At 40.7% G+C, this 23148-nt stretch overlaps 1 protein-coding gene across 2 annotated transcripts in view; it reads left to right on the forward strand.

Annotated features, from left to right (window-relative positions):
- PHF10 (PHD finger protein 10) overlaps positions 1–23148 on the forward strand; it is a 62170-nt gene that overhangs the window by 14541 nt on the left and 24481 nt on the right. The window contains exons 4-10 of one of the 2 annotated variants that reach the window (XM_089669695.1): positions 169–252; positions 5160–5293; positions 10096–10149; positions 10238–10387; positions 11431–11540; positions 19513–19672; positions 21252–21404. In XM_089669695.1, coding sequence (XP_089525821.1) covers positions 169–252; positions 5160–5293; positions 10096–10149; positions 10238–10387; positions 11431–11540; positions 19513–19672; positions 21252–21404 — 845 coding nt within the window. The remainder of the gene's footprint in view (positions 1–168; positions 253–5159; positions 5294–10095; positions 10150–10237; positions 10388–11430; positions 11541–19512; positions 19673–21251; positions 21405–23148) is intronic. The other variant, XM_089669696.1, reaches the window with a different exon arrangement.

Raw genomic sequence — 23148 nt, forward strand, 5'->3', positions numbered from 1 at the left:
TTAACACATTGCAACACATAGTGTGAATGGGGCCGAAAGATAAATAAGGTGAACCTTTTGACTTTAGCACAATTGCTGTGTTTACTTGATGGCATTGGTATCTCACTAAATTCTTTCACTTGTTGCCTTGGAACTGCTTTTTAACATGAATGCTTCCGTTTCTTACAGATTTAGAACGAAGAGATCTGTCGCACAAGGAGAAGTTGTATCTGCGAGAACTAAATGTTATTACGGAAACTCAGTGTACTTTAGGTAACTATAAAGATACCATAGTCCTAAGCTCAGCTGTGAAGAGTCATTCTTGAACACAGGATGTTTTATAACTGGGCAGCACAATGGCTTAGTGGCTAGCATTTCAGCCTTGCAGCATTGGGTTCCTCGTTTCAAATCTTGGCTAGGACTCTAATTGCATGAACTGCTTGTGCTTACACTCCAAAGACATTCTGGTAGGTTAATTTTGTGTGTTGTATGCACGTGAGATTAGATTGTACTGTACACTTCTTGAGGGCTAATGCGAATGTACAGCATGCAAATTGCTGCATAAATTGCTATAATAATGCAAGACAAAAGTCCAAATCCAATAAAGCAAGTGGCCACAACAATTTAGGTGGCATATAAATATGAGAATGTTTGTCAGGAGTTAAATGTTTTAAAATGACCCTGCTTTTCCTGCATGTTTTTCAAGTTGTATTTACAGAATACAAAAATATACAGGTAAGCTAAACTAAGACCCCTTTCACGCGGGCGCACCTATTGGGTCCGCCTGTCCGTGTTTTCAGGCAGACCAGATCAGACCATCCATTACCCACTATGGAGCAGTGGATGTAAACGAACACATGTCCATTTTATGCCCGCCTGCATCCAATCTGATCTGCTAAAAACCATACAGGTGGAGGATCTGTTCCCCGTCCGTATAGCGGATCAGTTGACATTTGGATGTAAACTGACAGGCGGTCCTTTTATGTCCAACCGCCCTTAAAAGACAGTGGGCTGTGTCTGCTCTGCATAAGCGGAGCAGACACGGACCTTGGACCTGCTCAGTAGGGATCAGCAGACAGATCCCCTGCTGAGCAGGTGGGTCTGCTGGTGGAGTCAACTCCTATGAAAGGGGCCTAAATAATATTTACTATCTCTGATCACTATAAGAAAAATCTCAAAAAAGCCAACATATAGAAAATGTACAATTTCTTTATTGCCAGTTGATAAACTTCTCTGGCTCCTTATTTTAATGGTAAAAGTAGTTTCAATTAACACTTGCCCAGCTTTCTTAGCATTCTGAGCTAAACAACCCAGCCTCTCTTTCCTTTTCCCAAGTTTCTTACTTACTGGAATAGGAAAGGCATTGCCTGCTCCAATGTTTATATTTTGTGGATAGTTCTTCCTTACAGTGAGGCCACACAGATTTGTATAGCACCATCTATGGAGTGTCTCCAGTTCTGGGAGATCGTACCATATTAATCTAGGAGGTGGGGGGGGGGGTCTAGCTGCATGGAAGGTTTGTTCCAGATGATATATACACTATATTGCCAAACGTATTGGGCCACCCCTCCAAATCATTGGATTCTGGTGTTCCAATCACCTCTATGGTCACAGGTGTATAAAAATAAGCACCTAGGCCTGCAGACTGCTTCTACAAATATTTGTGAAAGAATGGGTCGCTCTCAGGAGCTCAGTGCATTCAAATGTTGGTACCGTGATAGGTTGCCACCTGTGCAATAAGTCCATCTGTGAGGTTTCCTTGCTGCTAAATATTCCAAGGTCAACTGTTGAAAAGTGGAAGCAACTGGAAACAGCAACTCCGCCACAGTGGTAGGCCACATAAAAAAAAAACAGAGTGGGGGCTAGCGCATGCTGAAGCTCAGTGCACAAAAGTCGCAAACTGTCTGCACAGTCAATAGCTAAAGACCTCCAAACTTCGTGTGGCCTTCAGATTAGCACAACAAACGTGTTTAGAGAGGTTCATATAATGGGTTTCCATGGCTGAGCAGCTGCATGCAAGCCTTCCATCACCAAGTGCAATGCAAAGCTTCGGATGCAGTGGTGTAAAGCACGCCGCCACTGGACTCTAGAGCAGTGGAGACGTGTTCCCTGGAGTGACCAATCATGCTTATCTGTCTGGCAATATGATGCACATGTGTGGGTTTGGTGGTTGCCAGGAGAATGGTATTTGCCTGACTGCATTGTGCCAAGTGTAACATTTTGGTGGAGGGGGATTATGGTGTGGGGTTGTTTTTCAGGGGTTTGTCTTGGCCCTTTAGTTCCAGTGAAGGGAACTCTTAAGTTGGCAGCATAACAAGTAATTTTGGACAATTTCATGCTCCCAACTTTGTGGGAACAGTTTGGGGATGGTCCCTTCCAGTTCCAACATGACTGCGCACAGTGCACAAAGCAAGGTCCATAAAGATATATGGATGAGCGAGTTTGGGGTGGGGGAACTTGACGGGCCTGCACAGAGTCCTGACCTCCTTTGGGATGAATTAGAGTGGACACTGTGAGCCAGGCCTTCTCGTCCAACATCACAAATGTGCTTTTGGAGGAATGATCCTTCCCAGAAGAGTTGAAGCTGTTATAGCTGCAAAGGGTGGGCCAACTAAATATTGAACCCTACGGACTAAGACTGGGATGCCATTAAAGTTCATGTGCATGTAAAGGCAGGCATCCCATTATTTTTGGCACTTTTAGTGTACATCATAGTAGGTTATGCTGCCCTTCTTGGGTAAGTAAACAGTTGGGGTGGGGTTATTGGTGGGGTTATTGGGGAGTTTTGGTCAGGAAGACGTTGATTAAATTGTACTTAACATGAACACACACATATCCTTGCACAGTAGTACTATGTAATGACTGTGCTTTACCACTCCTATCTCTAAGCACAAATGTAAGCTGAGTAAAAAAAATAAGAGGAAATTTGAATAAGACAAGTAGTTTAAAGGAGAACTATAGAAAATACACAATTTAGTAATATTTATTATATGGAAAAGGATTGTTTATTCCAGAAGTGGATCCTGCCATCTCAGTTCTCAATGAATAGCTCACACTTCCTGTTGAGGATGTTAACGTCTTTACAGATTCTGTTCATAGACGTTATGAAGCCCCTTTTCTTTCTTGCTTCCAGCAGACAAGATATCATAAAGCAAGCATTTTCAGCTGTTAACTGATATAGTGTGAGTTGAATTACACCACACATCCCAGCCCTTTTAGGCTCGGTTCACACTAGTGCAAGTCGTGCGATTTTCATGGGACCCTTAAGTCGCATTGAAGTTGCATCAGAGTAGTGCAGGTATCCTTTTTTTTTTTTTTTTTTTTTTTTTTTTTAGTCGCATAGACTGGAACAGGTGCCATTCAAGAAATGGGTTGCGACTTGTCATGAGACTTTATGCAAAGTACTACTATTACTTTTTATAATGTCTTAAGATGACCTTGTCACTATTTTTAAACCTTTTCAATAGCAGTTTCTTGCAAAGCGTGAATACTTACCTGCCCTGTTGTGGCACTGGTACGAACTCTGCTGTACTGAAGAGGAAAGCTTACTGAAAATGTCTAAAACATTTGACACTGGTAGTGGTGTTGGATGTCAGCATCCCCTATGGCACTCTGTAGTTCCTTCTCTGACCCCATTGTTATCATTTGATACTGTAGTCATGTAGGGCCTGGGGGAGTGGGGGGGGGGTCCTCTAGTCATCCCACACACCCTGAAGTGTGCCAGACGCTGCAGATATTTAGCGAGCTTTTCTCTTCAGTGAAGTAGAATTTGGTGGTGCGGGCAGGTATTAACCTGTTTAATTTTCACCAAACCTGCTAGTTTAGTTTTCTTTAACACTATGTTCGCATCTCTGCAGGTTGCAGCTGGTGCATTTTTCTTTTTTTTGCACTTTTGATGCATTTTGTGGGGTTTTCTTGGCTAATAGAAAAGTATGACAGTTCTGTTCATGTAGTGCGACGTTGATGCTACTTGAGAGTCAGAGAGTGTAAAGTCCGATCAATGTCTCATCACGTGTACAGAAGTGTCATACTTTATTATTGGCCCAAAAAAGAAAAAGCGCAATGCATCATAAACGCAACACTTGTTTTGTTTTTTTTTTTTGTTTTTTTTGTTTGGTGCTGGTCCATTGAAGTATATTACATGCAAAACACGATCTGCTCCCCCCCCCCCCCCCACTCGTTGTTATCCAGTTACCATTCTTTGACTTGACACCCAGTAAACTCTTGTTCTTCTAGAAGCCAAGGGCATCTTTATTCCATCTTTCTACATAGAAGACGTACAATTTTACACAGTTGAGCACTCATTTCTAACCACGTGATCCAAAAACAACTCTATTTACAGGAAAAAAAAAAACTAAGCCGGTTCCTATATTTCAAATGGTTAATGCAATAAAATGTGATTTTCCTCTTCAGATTCACATGGTTGTTGGTGGTGGGCTGCGTACGAACACATATATTATTTTGATTTTCATTCAAGAGAAAATCATTATTACATTTTCTTAATGATTTTAAGAAGAGAAAAAAAATGAATAACCTCTTAATTGTTTAAAAACTTAACAACTCTGGCAATATAAATCAAAATAAAGTCTATTGCTTAGACTGGAGTTCTTTAACTGTAACGTTAAGTTGTTGAGAATATACCTTTTGCTATGTCTGTGCAGCACAAAGCAGCAGGTTTACGTTAATGCCCAAGCCTTCCTTCTGCATTCCCTCCCCTCCTTTCTTTTGCTACCTTGCTGATCTGTTCAATGCTGGAAGCAAAGACTAACACCAGGTTCTTCCAGGTATAGCGGGTCATGTGACCCACTTCCCTTTCTTTCATGTGACATTACTGCTTAACAGTTGGCTACTTAAACACCAGTGCTATCACGTGGGGCAGGGAGACCCTTCCCTGCCTTCTGAAAGCTCTGACTGACATTGTCTTGAAGCTTACGCTGGGCTTTTTCTCCTTTTTAACTACAAGTGGAGCAGTGGGGGAGTGAAGGGAAGCAAGATATAAGATGCTGCAGGGGCTGGCTTTAACATGAACCTGTTACATTGCTCTGCTTGGACAAAGTACAGTTTACTTGGACTCTTGGCAGATCATAACTCACACTCTTGGCATTTTAAAATCTGGTATTATATTCACTCTGGTTGGACTATTAGAACATTAGACTCCTCTCCCCTTGCCCTTTTTAAAGGTCTGACAGCTTTACGAAGTGATGAAGTAATTGACCTTATGATAAAGGAGTACCCAACCAAGCATGCAGAGTACTCCGTCATTCTTCAAGAAAAAGAACGCCAGCGCATTACGGACCATTACAAAGAGTACTCGGTATGTAAAAATGTTTGTGTAGTTAAAATTTGGTGCTTAATGTTCTCATAATTATTTGATCAGTACTTCGGTGATGGCAACCTGAGTATTTCTCTCAGTACAGTTGCCATCTCTTCTCCATATACTCCTTTTGTGTTATTACAGTGCAAATCATATTACACACATGCATGTATGGAATGTATGAGTTTGATTTGTAATCGTTTCCTTAAACCAAAGCTAGTTCTTCAAATAATATTTTTGCTTGGAGTTATTTATGTTAGAGCAAGGGAGGTGTTGACACCAATAATAAGTTCCAATTTTACAAAAACAAACATTCAACATTTAGCTTGCTACCATCATGTGCATGTCGGCAACATTTTATACATACAATGTATGAAATGTATTATCCATCTTAAAACTGTTAAAGGGTGGCTTATTAGACCTGACCATTGTACATTTTTAAATGGGCACAGTACTAAAATGTACTTCTTTGTAGTATTTGTAGTGTGTGGCACAAAGGGGTGTACTGATTCTAAATTTTTAGCTGTAAAGCTTTCACATACAGTCAGGTCCATAAATATTGGGACATCGACACAATTCTAACATTTTTGGCTCTATACACCACCACAATGGATTTGAATTGAAACAAACAAGATGTGCTTTAACTGCAGACTGTCAGCTTTAATTTGAGGGTATTTACATCCAAATCAGGTGAATGGTGTAGGAATTACAACAGTTTGCATATGTGCCTCCCACTTGTTAAGGGACCGAAAGTAATGGGACAATTGGCTTCTCAGCTGTTCCATGGCCAGGTCTGTGCTATTCCCTCATTATCCCAATTACAATGAGCAGATAAAAGGTCCAGACTTCATTTCAAGTGTGCTATTTGCATTTGGAACCTGTTGCTGTCAACTCTCAAGATGAGATCCAAAGAGCTCTCACTATCAGTGAAGCAAGCCATTAGGCTGAAAAAACAAACCCATCAGAGAGATAGCAAAAACATTAGGCATGGCCAAAACAACTGTTTGGAACATTCTTAAAAAGAGGGACGCACCGGTGAGCTCAGCAACACCAAAAGACCCGGAAGACCACGGAAAACAACTGTGGTGGATGACCGAAGAATTCTTTCCCTGGTGAAGAAAACACCCTTCACAACAGTTGGCCAGATCAAGAACACTCTCCAGGAGGTAGGTGTATGTGTGTCAAAGTCAACAATCAAGAGAAGACTTCACCAGAGTGAATACAGAGGGTTCACCACAAGATGTAAACCATTGGTGAGCCTCAAAAACAGGAAGGCCAGATTAGAGTTTGCCAAACGACATCTAAAAAAAAGCCTTCACAGTTCTGGAACAACATCCTATGGACAGATGAGACCAAGATCAACTTGTACCAGAGTGATGGGAAGAGAAGAGTATGGAGAAGGAAAGAAACTGCTCATGATCCTAAGCTACCACCACCATGCTTCACTGATGAGGTGGTATGTGTCATGGCATGGGCATGTATGGCTTCCAATGGAACTGGTTCTCTTGTATTTGTGGATGATGTGACTGCTGACAAAAGCAGCAGGATGAATTCTGAAGTGTTTCAGGCAATATTATCTGCTCATATTCAGCCAAATGCTTCAGAACTCATTGGAAGCATCAATTTGGCATCACTTGGCGTTCCATTAGTCAGGTTTATGTAGAGGAGAACAGGTAAAATGAAGGGAAAGTTGGAAGTTCAGGTCTGAAACAGCAGAGCCAACAGAATTTGATTTGAATATGTTTTTACAAACCATCTGGAAAAGTTTCTAAAAGCTAATCAGAAAATAATGCTCTGTACAAACAACCAGGCCCTGGCAAGTGTAGACAGGTGGAGTGCAAGAAAGCAATACTTGCATTGACAAGGGTCTTATTTATTTTTTAAGTGTTCCAAAGAATAGAGAAAGAGAAGGAAGAGATAACAGGATATATTTTCAAGTGTGATTGCTGCTGCCCCTGCATACTGTGGGGAAATATGAGCTTATATTTCCCCACACATACAATAAAATTGCTAATGCATTTACATGCATTAGAGGAGTCCTAATTTGCAATTCTGCAAGAACAGTTTCTTCAGAATATGGTTAACGAGAACAAGTAAAAAGGAGAATGCATGAAAGGACAATGGCAGTAACGATAAACATGTTAAAAAAAAAAAAAAAAAAAAAAAAAATTTCAGTACTCTTAACTAGGGGTGTACTGATAACAATTTTTTAAAAGCAAGTATAAGCATCGATACCTATTTTGCCCTTTTCGGATGCTTTTTCTTTTTTTTTGGCCATGATTCACACAAAATGGGATGTCAAAGTGGTGTGATTTTGGAAGTGCGATTTCAAAGTAGCACTGATATAGATACAAGTGCGATTTCAGTGCCATTTACGTTATAGTCAGAGTTAAATGGCACTGAAGTGAAAAAAGTAATGCAGGAACTATTTTTCAAATGGCGCTACTTGAAATCGCACCTATTAAGACAGTGCCATAGAAATATATTAGATGCAACTTTTTTTGTAAATCACATGTCGTACCTAAAGTCACAGTGATGTGAACCAGGGCTTTCAGTTCACACCAGTGCAATTTGCCATGATATTTGTCAGTTCAAAATTGCATAAGTTGCACCCCGTTTGTGATTTCATTGCAACTTACATGGACTTCTGTTAAGTGAACTCACAAGCCACAATGAAATCAGATGTCCAAATTGCACTGATTTCTGGCTTGAAATCGCACTGAAGTAGCATGATTCCAAATCCGCACTGTCACTTTGAAATCGCACTACTTCAGTTCCATTCACACTTGTATGACTCAAGTCCAACTTTGATGCAACTTTGGATGGGTGCAACTTAGATACATTTGCTTTCATTAATGATATTGAACAACTGTTGCATGTATACCATTCAGGTACAACTTCATACCTGACTGGCACTAAACATGAATGAAAGTCATACCAAAGTAGTGCATGAACTACTGAAACACCGTTGAGTCGTACATATTTGAACTGTTTTCATTAAAAAACATCGGGTATGACTTGTGCAAAATGTCATGCAACTTTGGACACTAAAGTTGCATGACAAGTGTGAATAGAGCCATCGTATTAGAGCATTTGCACGTGTACAAGTACTTGTGCAAATGCACTTTTTTTTTTTTTTTAAATATAGCAAATCGCCAAATGCTCTGGATCATGATTTCTGCCTCTTTGGTTTTTCTTTTTTTTTTTTTTTTTTTCCCCTACTCTTTCTGTGCCATTTATGAGCCAGTTACTTATTGATAACTGCTGAAATTCAGTAAGGAACGATCTTCAGTAAGGGCTCGTTCACACCATGGTGCAGAGACGTCAGGTTTTCTGCATGCATTCTGCAAGGGCACAAAGAAATCAATTGTTCCCTATGTGCCCTGTTCACACCACGACAATAGTATCACGTGCAGAATTTTTCTGCGTACAAATCTGTAACGTGTATAAATCTCATTGAAGCGTGCATGAAAACTGATGTAAAAACTTATGTGAAAAAGTGAAATCTGCAGTTCAGTTTCCATCAGTTTTTCTGCAAGTATGGTGTGAACGAGGCTTAAGGCAAGTAGGGCCTTGTTGATAAACATCCTCTGTTACACATGTACAGTTCACTTTTGGGATAAGTTCTGACTCCATGAAGCTCAGCCTAGAAGAGATCATAGGAAGGGAGGTGGGTTAACCTATACTGCAATATTGGTATCCAGTCCACTCCCATTGCCTAGTCTGAAGCATCATACTTGTGGGTATACTAGCCATAGACTGCTGAGGAATGTTGGATGTGCATGCATAATTTGACTGCCCTCAGGACTCTCATTGTTCACTGACACACAAGAATGTTTGGCTTGGCTTTCATGCTGCACTTGCCCCTGCCCAAGAGAGAGAAGGTATCTGGGCTGTGGTGACCAGGAAGACCAGAACAAAGGAGCGCTGACACCTACTACACATAACCTCTACCGCTCAACAGCACTGTTTTCCTTATACATACGTTTTGAGCAGAATCATGTCTCGGTCACTATTCAACACTTCATATCCATTTATGTATCATCCTGACCATATGTATCTTGCTGCATGCAAGTCTGCTAGTTGTAGCACCTCCTGAGTTCTCGTGTATATACCTGCAGTTTCCACCTATGTTTTGGGTCTTACCTTTGTTTTCCTACAGTATTCAGGTTCCAATCCTAATTTTGTACTTTTGTGAGCAGGCTTACACAATAGGGCTCCTTTTGGCAATGTGATCTTAAATCTTTCCAGTCTAGTGTAGGACATTAGTGTACATGAATTTTCCTGCCCTTGCAAATTCAGAAACGGAGACAGAATTAGTAGGTTATATATAAAAATCCAAATGGCTATTCCAGGGGCGGACTGACAACTCATGGGTCCCCCGGGCAATAGGAAATCATGGGGCCCCTGTGTCCTCACCAACACTCAAACCACACCCAAAAAAGCCTATGTAAGGTATCCAGGGCATCTCATGGGGCCCCCTACTGACCCCAGGCCCTCGGGCAGTGCTTGAATGGTCAGTCCGCCCTTGGGCTATTCTATAAAAACTATAACAAAGGTTTCTGTTTGGACCAGAGGTTGTCTTTAAGGAACTCCTGCCATAGGCAGCGTGGTTACTGACCTCTACTCTAATATTTGTACAGTAAATGCTGTTCAGCTGTATTCAATTTTTTTACGCAACATTCTTTTAAAAAAAAAAAAAGTTTGGAGTGCTCATAATAGTTGTTGGGTTTAAAAAATACATTAAGTGGCTTAAGAACCACAGCACAAACTGCTTTTATACCAATATTTTTCTGCGACAGATGACTACTGAAGATATTCAGAATGACGTATGTGATCAGGATGAAACAGGGAAAGTAAACACAGTTTTGCTGTCAAATTATATTTAATAATAGACTAAATGATGTGCCTGTTATTTCTAACTAGAATATTGTGTTTTTACAGCAACAACAGCAACAAAATACACAGAAAGTAGAAGCAAGCAAAGTTCCAGAGTACATCAAGAAAGCTGCCAAAAAAGCTGCAGAATTCAACAGCAATTTAAATCGTGAAAGGATGGAAGAGAGAAGAGCGTATTTTGACTTACAGACTCATGTAAGACAGAGCATTTTATCAACCTCTTTAAAGCCCCATTCACTCTAGGTGTATTGGGAACACACATTCCAGCACATGCTTTTTTGTTTTTGTTTTTTTTCTTTTTTTTGCGCATTTCCATATGTTGTGCATAGGGTGGCCCATTCACTTAAATGGACTTTCCTACATTGAACAAACGCACCAAAGTGTCTCAAGTGCCTTTTTTCCACTGAGCAAAGGGAGTTTTGCCACATGGCAAAACGCAGGACTTGTACCTCTAAGAAATAATGGCAATGCAGGTGTGATGTACATTGGATTGTGCATTTCTGCCCAGGTTCTGTAGGTGTGAATGCAGCCAAAACAGAACCTGTACTTGGATAAACATGTAGATGGATAGTGCTTGTATGGCTGTTATGCTGGTTTAATGCTGTTTTGAAAAAATCATGCAGATCAGATCTGATTGCACTAGCTGCTTAATTGGTCCAATCAAGGACACAAAATCTTGAAGCAGCTGATCAGCATACTAACCAGGCAGCTAGCAATTAACAGTGGATGTTGGCAATGCCAGCCGCTTATTTTCTTCAAGTTTACAGGTTTCCTTAAAAAGCTGATTCAGTGATGCCCTGACACAAGAGGTCAGCTGCTCAGCACATGTATTTCTCATAGGACGCATGGTGGAAATTGTGATGTCACCTCTATGCCCCGCCTCTCCATCTCATCAGAACTTGCATTCGTTGAGAAAATACAAAGTGTTCTTTGAATGGTGCCTGTGTGTTGTGTGTGACTTCCTTTGTTCACAGTTCAGTATGGCAGCTGCTTGGTATAGGACCTGGAAGCTAGTGGAAATCACTGTAGTAGCGGTGTTTCTAGCTTCCATTGGGATTGGCCACATATAGTGTATGCATAGCTTCACTGGTCCAAGCTAGCCCACTATAACTATGTGAAAATATCCTTACTTGGAATTCATCATCAATGTACATATCTGAGAATTCCTGGTTTTGTTGCCTATTTGTTTTGAAGGAACTGTTATTTTAATGAGGTATTTTTTTGCCATTGATGAATAGGTAATACAGGTACCTCAGGGAAAGTACAAAATTCTGCCTTCTGAAACGACGAAAGTGAGTCCTTATCCTGTTTCCCTTATACCTGGACAGTTTCAAGAATATTACAAAAGGTCTGTATTTCTTGTTTTATCAGCTAAAGATATTATACATATTAGCTTATGTATTGACATATGAGAGAGGTGCAGTAAAAACAGAACAAAGTAACAGTGTTTTGAGATCCCTCTGCAATCTTTGCTGGGTGCTACAGTCTGTTCAATGCCATCTCCATTCATTCATTTGAAAAAGGCTGTCTGCCATTGGGACAAAATATGCATCATAACTACATAGAATACTTGAATTGGGGCTAGAAGAAGTGAAAGCAGGCATATCTAGTTTGAAATTATATTTCAGATTTCAAGAATTGTGGTAGACATAGAGGTGAGTCAGTAAAGCACATCCATGTATTACTCCATTATGCAAAAAACACCGCTACTGTATGGTATGTAATGTACAAACGGGCAATAAGAATGGTTGTAAAGCAATAACACGTGCCCAGAGAATGTTTGTTTTTATTAAAAATGTAACTGCTTGTGAGTATATAACTGATTGAGATATATTGTCAACATAGGGAGTGTTGGACAGTATTTTTCTTCAGGCAAGACTCTTCTCAACATTGCTGCTAGAGCTGGTCTCTGATGGCAGCTATCTGGCAAGGCCTATGATTAGCTTGACCTTTGGATTTCTACAATTGTCCCCACTGGACAGGATGTTGTTGCAGGGCTAGTCTTCAAGTCCCTTTCAGGTACTGGGTTCTACATAAGGCACATTCCAGACCCTATTCTGTTAAAAGTTTAGCAAAGCAGTGCTTTCCAGGTCCAGAGCTGTTGGTATTGCCTCAGTGCTTGCCCTGTCTCAGTCGGCTTACTCTGTGAGTAGGACGATCAGGCTGAGCATCAGGAGCAACCTTATTTCTTCTGACCGCTGGGTGCCTTTTTGAACATTCCTGCTTTATGCTAGTTTTCATCCCAGAAGAGGTTAACACTATTGGACTGAATGCTGATGCCATCCATCATTCAGTTTAGAGAAAGCAACTCCACGCTGCTCCTGTTTTTGCAAAAAGCCACGTGGAATTCCAGTCTTCGTTCTGTTCCTACTGGGTGCAGTCACCACCAGCTTTCAACCCTCACCTGTTACCTCCGGTTTAGGTTTTGTGTACACCAAAGGCTGAGCCTCATACTTAGAGCTTATGATGCCTTATCACTACACATTTGCAACATGTCTTATTCTAGACACGGGGACAGTTCCACTGTCTTTGGTGCCCCCAGCTCATGCTGTAATGGCTCTGGTGCTGCTTGCAGCCTGACCACTAAAGCATGCACTTTTGGAGAGTCTGTGAAGACACACCTGTCTTTCAGGACCTTTACGGATTAAGCAGTGGAAGACGCTCTTCAGAATTCTGTTCTCACAAGCAGGTGGTTATCTTCCCCTCCTGTCTTATATGTAACTTTTGATTTGCCAAACTGACTGGTCAAACGTAATAAAAAGGATCTCTTCACCATTGTGGTTGATCTTTGTCGTAAAAGGCAAAGATCAACCACCGGCAAATGACTGTAGCCTTAGTTTTTTTTTTTTTTTTTTTTCTTCTGGCATTCTCTGCATTAAAATGTTTGGAAACCTCAGACATGAAATATGAACAAAGCATATCCCTCTTTAGTGTGTACTTCTCTCAATTAAGACCACTGTCATCTCTCTCTACTGCTTCTTTTCTCTATCTGCATGAGTCACTTCTGACGTGTTTTCCTGACACCAACAGAAAAATGGTGACGGGAGGGACCTCCAGCAGGACCTGTGCACCAGCTGTGAGGTCTGGTTCTCTGCGTGCTCTTCCGCCACATCCCCTTTGTTGGATCATGCGGACAGACTGAGAGGTCATGGGGTCTGTCCCCTGCAGAAAGCTGGTGGCTTCCTCCTCGAGCAGGCGTGTACTAAAATGGCCACTGAAGGCAAGTGACGTCTTGCAAGATGGTGCCGAAAACAAAAGGAATGGAGTGGTGGCCATATTGGGGTTGGCGGGGTAAGTCCACTGGAAATGGAGGGGGTGGGGGGGAGCAAAGGCTGGGACCTTACCTTTTTCTTTTGACAGCCTAGACCACCAGAGGTCTCTGACCCCTTGGACAAACCCAAGAAAAGGAAATACTGCCGTACCTGTGGAGTCGAAATTCCCTCAGATGGCGATAAGCTCCTCTGTCACAAATACCTTTTAAAAAGATTGTGGGTGAGGAATCATGGCCATTTTTCAAAGATTTTCTGAATTTCAAAAAAAGAAATTACCTACTAGAAGAGAACATAATATCAGAGGTGCCACCTTCTCAGCAGGAGTATGGTTTCTACTCTCACGTGTTCATGAGTGAAACCATCAAGGAAGTACCAACTAATCTTAAACCTAAAGTCTCTGAACAGAGTTGTAACTTACAGGAAGCTCAAGATGGAAAGCATCTTCACATTAAGGTCCATTCTTCCACAGTTAAGGTTTCTAATAACCCTAGACCTAAGGGATGCCTATCTGCATGTGCAAATCCATCCATTACATTAAAGATATCTAAGGCTTGCAATAAAGGAGGGGACCAGAGGGCAACATTTCCAATACAGAGCTCTCCCATTTAGTCTGGCATCAGCCCGTCGCATATTCACCAAGATAATGGTGGAAGTAATGTAGGAATAGAGAGTGAAAGGTGTTTCAATAATTCCATAATTTAGACAATGTCTATGTTTTCCAGGACAAAGGAAGATGTCCTGGACAATTTGTGGATAACAGGACAATTTCTGAAATCCTTGAGTTGGAAACTGAATTTGAAAAAATCAAATCTCTGCCCTTTGCAGAGAGTGGTCTTTTTGGGCTTCAGAGTTGACACCGCTCTTCATAGTTACATAGTCTGGCTGAAAAAAAGACAAGTCCATCCAGTTCAACCAATTAAAAAAAAAAGTTATAATTCTATACCCACAGTTGATCGAGGAAGGGAAAAAAAACCCAGCAAAGCATGATCCAATTTCCTTCTGCTGGGGAAAAAAATTCCTTCCTGATCTTTTTTTTTATATTAAGCAATCCACTGAGCTGGCCAGAACCAACTCTTGGGGGAGTCTATTCCACATTTTCACAGCTCTCACTGTGAAGAAACCTTTCCGTGTTTTGGAGAATAAATTTCTTTTCCTCCAGCCGTAAAGAGTGCCCCCTTGTCCTCTGTGATGACCTCAGGGTGAATACCTCTACACAGTGTTCACGAGTTCATTATATGAACCACTGGTGTATTTATACATGTTAATCATATCCCCCCTTAATCTCCACTTCTCAAGAGAATAAATTCAGGCCCAGTTAGTCTTGAAATGAATGGTAATGTCGCTCCTGGGTCTAATGTCAGCCTCTGTCCCAGCGATACAGTGGGCACAGCTGCATATGAGACCTCTCCAGGCCCATCTACTGGGTCATTGGGATGGGAAAATAGTCACTAGAAGAACCCAGTGGCATTCTGCCAACTGTCAAGGACTCTTTACAGTGGTGGACACAGGAAACCAAGCTGTTGGAGGGAAGGATTTAGACACTCCCTATTCAGATATGCATAATCAAAGACTGAAGCACATCTGGGTGGGGGTGCTTACCTGAACCAGGCAATGCGGCAAGGAAGGTTGGTGTGGGGGGTGGAGAGAGGAGTACTGCATTTTCTAGAATGCGGGAACTGACTGCGGTTCATGGGGCTATCCTAGGTTTCAAGGAAGAAGTCAGCAACCATCATGTTCTCATACTTTCCGACAATGCCACTACTGTGGCTTACATCAGTCACCAGGAAGGCACCAGATCAAAGATCCTCATGAGTATAGCCCACTGCCTTCTAACGTGGGCAGAGGCAAACCTGGCATCCATCTCTGCCATACATATCAAGGGTACAGAAAACATATTGGAGGATTTTCTAACCCGGAGGCAACTAGGACCGACAGAATGGGAGTTGAACCAGGTAGTCTTCCTCCAAGTAATAGCAAGATGGGGGGTTTTTTTCCCCTGAAGAAAACTGGAGTCTTTGGGGATAGACTCTCTGGATTTCCATGGAAATTCAATCTGGACTATGCCTTTCCACCCATCCCACTGATTCCAGTAGCCCCATTTTGGCCAAAATGGGCCTGTTTTTCTGCGCTGGAGAACATGGCTGAAGAGTCTCCCTGAATTCTGGCAAGGGAAGACTTATTGACAGTCGTGTATTTTCTGTCCACAACCAAGAACTGAAATTGGCTGCTTGGATCCTGAATTGTCAGTTTTACTGAACAAAGGTTTTTTTTTTACTCTGGTACCCTGCTAAACGGTAGAAAACCAGTAACAAGGAAAATTTACACTAAAAAATTGGAAAAAGTACTTGGCGATGATAACTCCTGATAACAAAAATCAGACAGCTGGCTACTGTACTAGACTTTTTTTTTTTACAGGATGAAGTGGAGGTAGGACTATCGGTGAGCACCCTCAAAGTCCATTCTGCAGCACTCGTATTTCTTGACTTCCCATTTGAGCAAAAATTCTATGGTGAAGAGGTTCTTCAAAGCTATTTCAAGAAATTGTCTCTGCAAATCAGTCAAGGTGGCACCTTGGGACCTCTCTGTATTCTTGAGAGCCTTGACCAGAGATCCATTTGAGCCATTGGAAGAGACATCAGTGAATTGTTTTAACGCTCAAAGTTGCAATCTTAGTGGCCATTTCTTCAGCTAGAAGTGAGTTATAGGCCTTATTCATGAACCGCTTGCCCGCTGCCCTATAGCAAAAGTACTGCTACAGGGTGGCAGGGCTGCACAAAATCACGTGTTTGTGTTTTGTATCTCCGGGTAGGGGGCATGCATTTGCGCTGCTGTTGGCGGCTAGGGATGTCAATAACCGGGTCCTGGACGGCACTCGGCGATCATTGGGGAAAGCTGACAGGGGAGAGACCTGTGTGTAAATAACACAGGTCTCTTCTGTCAGCAAGGACATGCTGCTTTGTATTTCACTGCACAGGAGTGAAATCCAAAGCAGCATGACTCCATAATAAAACACAGCACGCAATGTAAAACGCACACAGTTAACCCTTTGATCGCCCCAGATGTTAACTCTTTCCTGCTCAGTGTCATTAGTACAGTGTCAGGTCTTCTTATTAACACTGATCACTGGGGTTGTCAGCGGCAGTCAGTTCCCACCCAGTGTCAGAATGCCCGCCACAGTATAAGTTGCTGATTGCCGCCATTACTAGTATAATAAAAATACAAATTTTAGTATATATACCTCCATTTGTAGATGCTATAACTTTCACGGAAACAAATTAATTTATACACGTGATTTTTTTTTTTTTTTAGCTGACGTGTAGCAAAATACATTTCGACATAAATTTATGAAGAGATTTAGATTTTTTTTTCAATTGGATATGTTTTATAGCAACAAGTTAAAAATATATATATATTTTGTTTTTCAAAAATATCGGGTGATGAAATACCACCGAAAGAAAGCTCTATTTGTGGGGGGGAAAAAAGGACTTAAATTGCATTTATGTACAGCTTTGCATGGCTGCGCAATTGTCAGTTAAAAGTAATGCAACACCTTATCGCAAAAAATGGCCTGGTCAGGAAGGGGGGTAAATCCTCTGGAGGGCAAGTTGGGAAGGAGCCTTTTCTAACAGTTTTTCCAGACAGACTCGTACTTAAGACAGATTCACTATTTTTAGCTAAAGTAGCGTCAGCATTCTATAGAACTCAAGAAGTGGTGCTACCATCCTTCTGTGAAAATCCTAGCAATCAAGGAGAGCAATTTTGCCTCACTAGATGTCCAGAAATGTGTCCTTCAATATTTGGAAGCTGCCAAATCTTGGAGAACATCACCAGCTCTCTGTCTTGTTTGGAGGTGTACACAAAGGGAAGCCTCACTCAAAAAAAATCCATAGCCAGATGGATTAAAATTAACATTGCTATGGCTTACACGTCACAAAATATAACTTGTCCTTCAGGCATTAAGGCTCACTCTACTCGACTAGTCGCTACTTCATGGGCTAAGAGGGCAGGGACTTCCATTGAGCAGACGCAATACAAAGCAGCCTTTTGGATCAGCGATTCTACTTTTGCAAGGCACAGGATTTGGTCTCTGCCCAAGATCTCGCCTTCGGGCACAAAAATCTTCAAGTAGTAGTCTCACCCTAGGTAGGCATCTTTGGGGTCTCATGTGACAGTCCTGGAGGATGACATTGGAAAGTCTGAGTTATTACCTGACAGCTCCCTTTCCAGGAATCCTCGGGTGGATTCCCGTCCTGACTTGTGCTTGTGATAAATGTTGTGAAACAAAATCTGTTTTGTTGCTGTCTGATCAATCTTTGTATAACTAAGGTTTAAAAGGCCGCCCAAAAGGCTGCCTCCTGTCTGTGCTTGTGTTTTCTGTGTGAGACTGAGCGTTTTTCTCATGTGACCGTCCTGAAAGACTCATCTCGGCAATGATCAAGAGAAATAGAAGGGCTTCCTTGTTCATAAATTTGCAAACGTTTCTAAAATTCTGTTTTCACTTTGTCATACTGAGTGTAGATTAAGGGGAAAAATGAATGTAACCACTTCAGCTCTGGAATAATTTACCCCCTTCATGAGCAGACCATTTTTTGCTATTTGGCATTGCACTACTTTAACTGGCAATTGTACAGTCATGCAACACTGTACCCACATGAAGTGTGGTTTTTGTTTTTTATATATATTCTCTAGTAATGGCAACTTGTTTGTGTGGGTGTTTTGTTTTTGTTTTGTTTTAATACTAGTAATGGCACTGATCAGTGACTTGTGGTGGGCAGTCTGACATAGATGTTTGGTGGGAATTGACTGACATCCCAAGTGACACTGATGATGATCAGTGCCAATAATATACACTGTCACTGTGCTAATGACACTGGCTGGGTAAGGGGTTAACATCTAGGGACAATCAAAGGGTTAAGTGTGTGCCTAACAAGTGTAATGTGTGTAAAGTGTGCTGATTTTACTAAACAATGTGACTATTTTATCTCCATCATTCGCTCAGCAGCTTCCAGTCCTAAATCATTGGCCAGGACCGCTGAACAGCTTGTGTTGTAGCCAATAATAGAAATCTTCAGAAACTGAGGGTAGAGTCCTTTTTTAATAAAGATGGGGCAGTATGAGGGTATTCTGCTTCTATCAACCTCAGCAAGGGGTGTGAGTGTGCACGCATCTGTGTCCTTTGCCTCTCCATGTGATCTTTAACTTGAAAGTAAAAGATCACAAAAACCATTAGGTGGTAATCTTTGTGGAGCCTGGTCTATAATCTGTTATTCAGTGCCACATCTTATGCACAGAATAATGTATATAGAAAATGTACAGACCTAAACATTTTAGGCACTACAACTGATTAATAAAAAAAAATGTACAAAGTTGATTGGTACAAAATTTGAAAATCAATTAAAAACCATAAATGACACATATAATGCACCCTAGCATTCTAAGGGAACCACCCCCTTGCAATAGATAGGTACTATACTAATATAGGTTGGTAACCATTTCATGAAATCAGTTGTAATGCCTAACAAAAGTCTTTTTACATTTTCTCTATACATAGTCTCCATGTGATCTTGTTTTATAACTCTCTCCTGTGGTGATATTGGTAATAACAAGTGCCTTTAAAGTATTGAAAAGAAACTGTCAATTACAAAAATTGTCTAGCTTCTTTGCAGATTTCTATACAGGCAGTCCCAGAGTTACAAACCTCCGACTTGCATACAACTCGTACTTAAGAATGGAGGCATCGTGATGTCATGCTGGTCCCATAAGTAGCTGGGCAGCCATCTTGCTGCTCACGCATGCTGCCACCTACAGTCTGGCAGACCTGTCAGCAATCCCACGTCACTACATGGCCAGGTAAAACTTCCCTGTGCTATCCAAAACTTTAAAAATATTATTTTGGCTGAAGTTACTGAAAAAATATACCTGTTCCAGCCAACATACAAATTTGACTTAGGTTCTGTAGGTTTGTTCTTATCTTGTTTGTAATCCGGGGACTGCCTGTAGTTGGTGCTTAAATTAGTGTTCAGAAGAAACATTGTCTTTACTTTACAGGTATTCTCCCAATGAGCTTCGGTACTTGCCATTAAACACAGCCTTGTATGAGCCTCCATTAGACCCTCTCGATCCCGAACTGTTGGCATTTGACAGTGATGGTGATTCTGATGAGGTTGATGAAGGACGCAGTGAGAAGAAAAAAATCAAAGGATCCTCGGTAAGTCTGTTTCTTTCAATATCCAAATATTGCACATAATGGAAAACAGGAAATAATAATTTTTTATATTTTATAGTGTGCACCTAACCTAGGAGTCACAGCATTGTACAGAACATGGTAAAAGGTACTGGGGTTGATTTGCTAAATGTAAAAAGACTGTGCACTTTGCAAGTGCAATTGCTCCAGAGCTTGGTTAAAGAGGTGAAGCTTCACTTTGCAAAGAATTCCAAATCCTGTTCAAGGGAGAAAAAAAAAAAGTATATTTTTGTTTGCACATGATTGGATGATGGAAGTCAACAGAGTGTCCCCTCATTTATTAAGCTCTGGAGCAAATGCACTTGCAAAGGTCAGTCTATGTGCCTCCAAGCATATCAAATGTAACAAAAACCTAAAATGGGATCCCAAAGCACATAAAATGAGAGCTAAATATATAGTAAATATGCTGACTTACCCGAATCCTAGGGTGGTGTCCTCAGGACCAAAACAATCTAGTAGAAAAGTGAACTAGTGGGTGAGACTCCACTAGAAAAGAAGTCCTCAAGAGAACATTCTGCGGCTTAAGACATAATATTGACATTGTAATGGCAAAATACAAAAAGCTACAGCACCCTCCACCTGACACAATTAAAACCATGGCAATGTTGCCATATAATAAAACACCCGTACCGGGATCCCAGTCCAAACCACAAGCACCACACACTCGATTAGCAAGCAATTGGAGATACTATATGACCTTTGGTCTTATGTTATCAAATGAAATGCTAAGGACCGCCAGCATATAGTGGAATCAAGGGACAGTGTGCAGATTAATGGCAGAATCAAAACTGATGACTGTAATTGTGATCACAGACAGTCCCCAGATGAGGTGATATGTGGAAGTGAACCCAAGTATGGGATTGTAGGTTGTCCACAGATTTCCCTAATAAACACTCTGGCAGAGAGTATAGATATGGTGCACAGTTCTCATGTAGACCGTGGATTAGCCACCTGATAAATGTGTATGGCACAGCTGGATCTGTGCGTTTATATGGCAGAGAGAGACAGTCAATGATAATGCATTTGGACATGCAGTTCAGTCCTTAGAGCCGTATTGCAGGTGTATAGATTGAATGGCAGAAGCATGTCCGCCTCACTGTCATCTTTTTAAACAGGTTTGAATACACAAGTCCTGTTTTATGTTTATTGTAGGATAGTGCCTCTCTGAAGTGAAAAGGTACAGTACATGCCTGTTGCACCTTTTTATAGGAAAAATAGTTGGGGGGGGTCACAATTTTGGTTAAACGGGTTTCTAATTTTGGTGTAAGTAGCATCTGGTTGTGTCTCTGTCGATCTGTACTTTGATAATTCTTTCAGAAATGCTGTCCAGCATTTCTGGAAAGGACACAGCTGTTTTTTTTTGTTTTTTTTTTTTTTTTAAATCTCAAAAATATGGACTTGGTATACGTAATTTGAACAGCAAACTTTCTTTTGCATGTGATTTATTTATCTGGATGTTTTGAAGACGTGCAGTTCATATGTAACTTGGGTATAAATGAGTTTAGTTTAGCTAACAGTTTTCATATGTGCATTTCTGTTTAAGGGTAGTTCATCTGGGAACGTGTCTGATGGAGAAAATGCACAGGATACTCAGGACGACGCTCTTCCTGCAAAACCAAAAGCAAAAGAAAAATCAACCCCCAAAAAGGAGAGCACCAAACGTTCTGTAGGGCCCAAATCCAGTTCTGGGTACAAGGTAGAAGACAAAAGCCCATGAGTCGGCTTATTTAATGACCAGCCTTTTCCACCTCAATAGTTCTTGCCTTTTCATATTTCAGTTTTCCTTTTACATTTCTTCAGGTTTTTTTGATCTTTTTCCCAGTTTGAATTGACTTTCCTCCTTTTTTGTCTTCTATAATTTAATTTCATTTTTTTTTTTTTTTTGCTCCCAAGCATACTTGCTCGTCTGTCATCTGTTCCAATTCTGTTTTGCTTATTTTTGTTTCTCTCTCTGCTTTACTTCACTTGGGGCCTTTCAATAATCCTTTCTTTTGGAGTAGCTACTGAACTCATTCTTACTGGACTTTTCAGAACAGAGTCCAGTCCAGCTGTGAATGTCGCTTGTTAATATTCCAGACTTAATATTTTGCTGCCAACCATTGTGGTACTAATGTCTACTGATTTTCTCCCAGAAGTATAAAACTAGATTGCCAGTAATATAAATATGAAGGTCTAGTTACAGTTGCTGAAATCTATACTTTAACACAGAAGGTCATCATTATGGAGGACATCTTCTTGACCATAGTTTTCTGTGTTCTGGTATGTCATGCTGGATTTAAAACTGCTCTGTAGCTGTAGGACAAAGTTTTACTGCTTCATAGTATACTGAACAAGTAGCTTTATGCTGTGCAGGCAAACTGACAGGTGCCAAAGGTCCTGAAAAGTCATAGCTGTTATTTTGTTGATTAGAAATTAGTCTTTTGGCTCATTGGAATGCCTGTTGGTTTCTGGATTGGCATGACCAGCCACTAAATCTTACTTTAGTTTGCCCGTCCATGTTATCCAGGTGTTTGCACATGCTTTTTAAACTGGCAGATATCTGCTGAAACAGTGAAAATTAAATGCTTTTGACTTCAAATTGCAGAGAATTAAAACAAAAAAAACTAATATAAATTAGTTAAGTCAGAGTGTGAATTCTATTTCAACAAAGCACCCACCTGAAAATCTTATGACAAAGATGGGCGCAGTGCTAGAGAACTTGTTTTAGGAGACATTAGTAACCGTCTCTTTTCCTGAATTTACAGCCTGGAAAGTTTTGACTGAATACACCATCAGGGTTGTTGCATCGATTACAGCTGAAGATATTTCTAATGTAACTTTCCAATCTACTCAGTTGATATTTACCACTGGGAAAAGATTTAATGTGGAGTGACAGCATTTCTATTTGTTAAAGGCATCTGTACATGATTTAGGCAGACAATCATTTTTGGTGAGCTCATTATGTTATTATGAATGCTTCAAGAAACCTGACATTTAGCACAAATGCACCTTTTGAAAAACAAAAATAACTTGCATCCATCGATGCGTATGCTCTTCACGATGACATGATATGCGATTTCTGAAGGGAAGCATGTCTGTGTTGCACAGTTCTTAGGCTAGATTCACATCTGTGCAATTTTGTTAATGCGTGGTAAAATTTACATTTTACTGCAATGCAAGGTATTGACTCTGTGGCTGTAATTTTTATTTGCAAATTGACACCTTGTCAGCATACCAAAATGTATAGATCTAAATCATCTGTGTTGTGGTGTGCTGCAAAAAATACAAAGTACATGTCTGTTAAAATGCCTGTTGTGGTACTTGGCAGCCCATTTAAAATGAATATGTTGCCTTAATGTAACACACATTTAAGTCCTGGTTTACACTGAATGCAACTTTAAAAAAGCAATACTTCATTTGAAGTAGCGCGATTTTTAAAGTCGCAGATCAGTGCGATTTGT

Source organism: Staurois parvus, unplaced genomic scaffold, assembly GCF_062004578.1.
Source record: "Staurois parvus isolate SC_StPar_1 unplaced genomic scaffold, SC_StPar_1.0 ptg000081l, whole genome shotgun sequence".
In the NCBI taxonomy this organism is placed as follows: Eukaryota; Metazoa; Chordata; class Amphibia; order Anura; family Ranidae; genus Staurois; species Staurois parvus.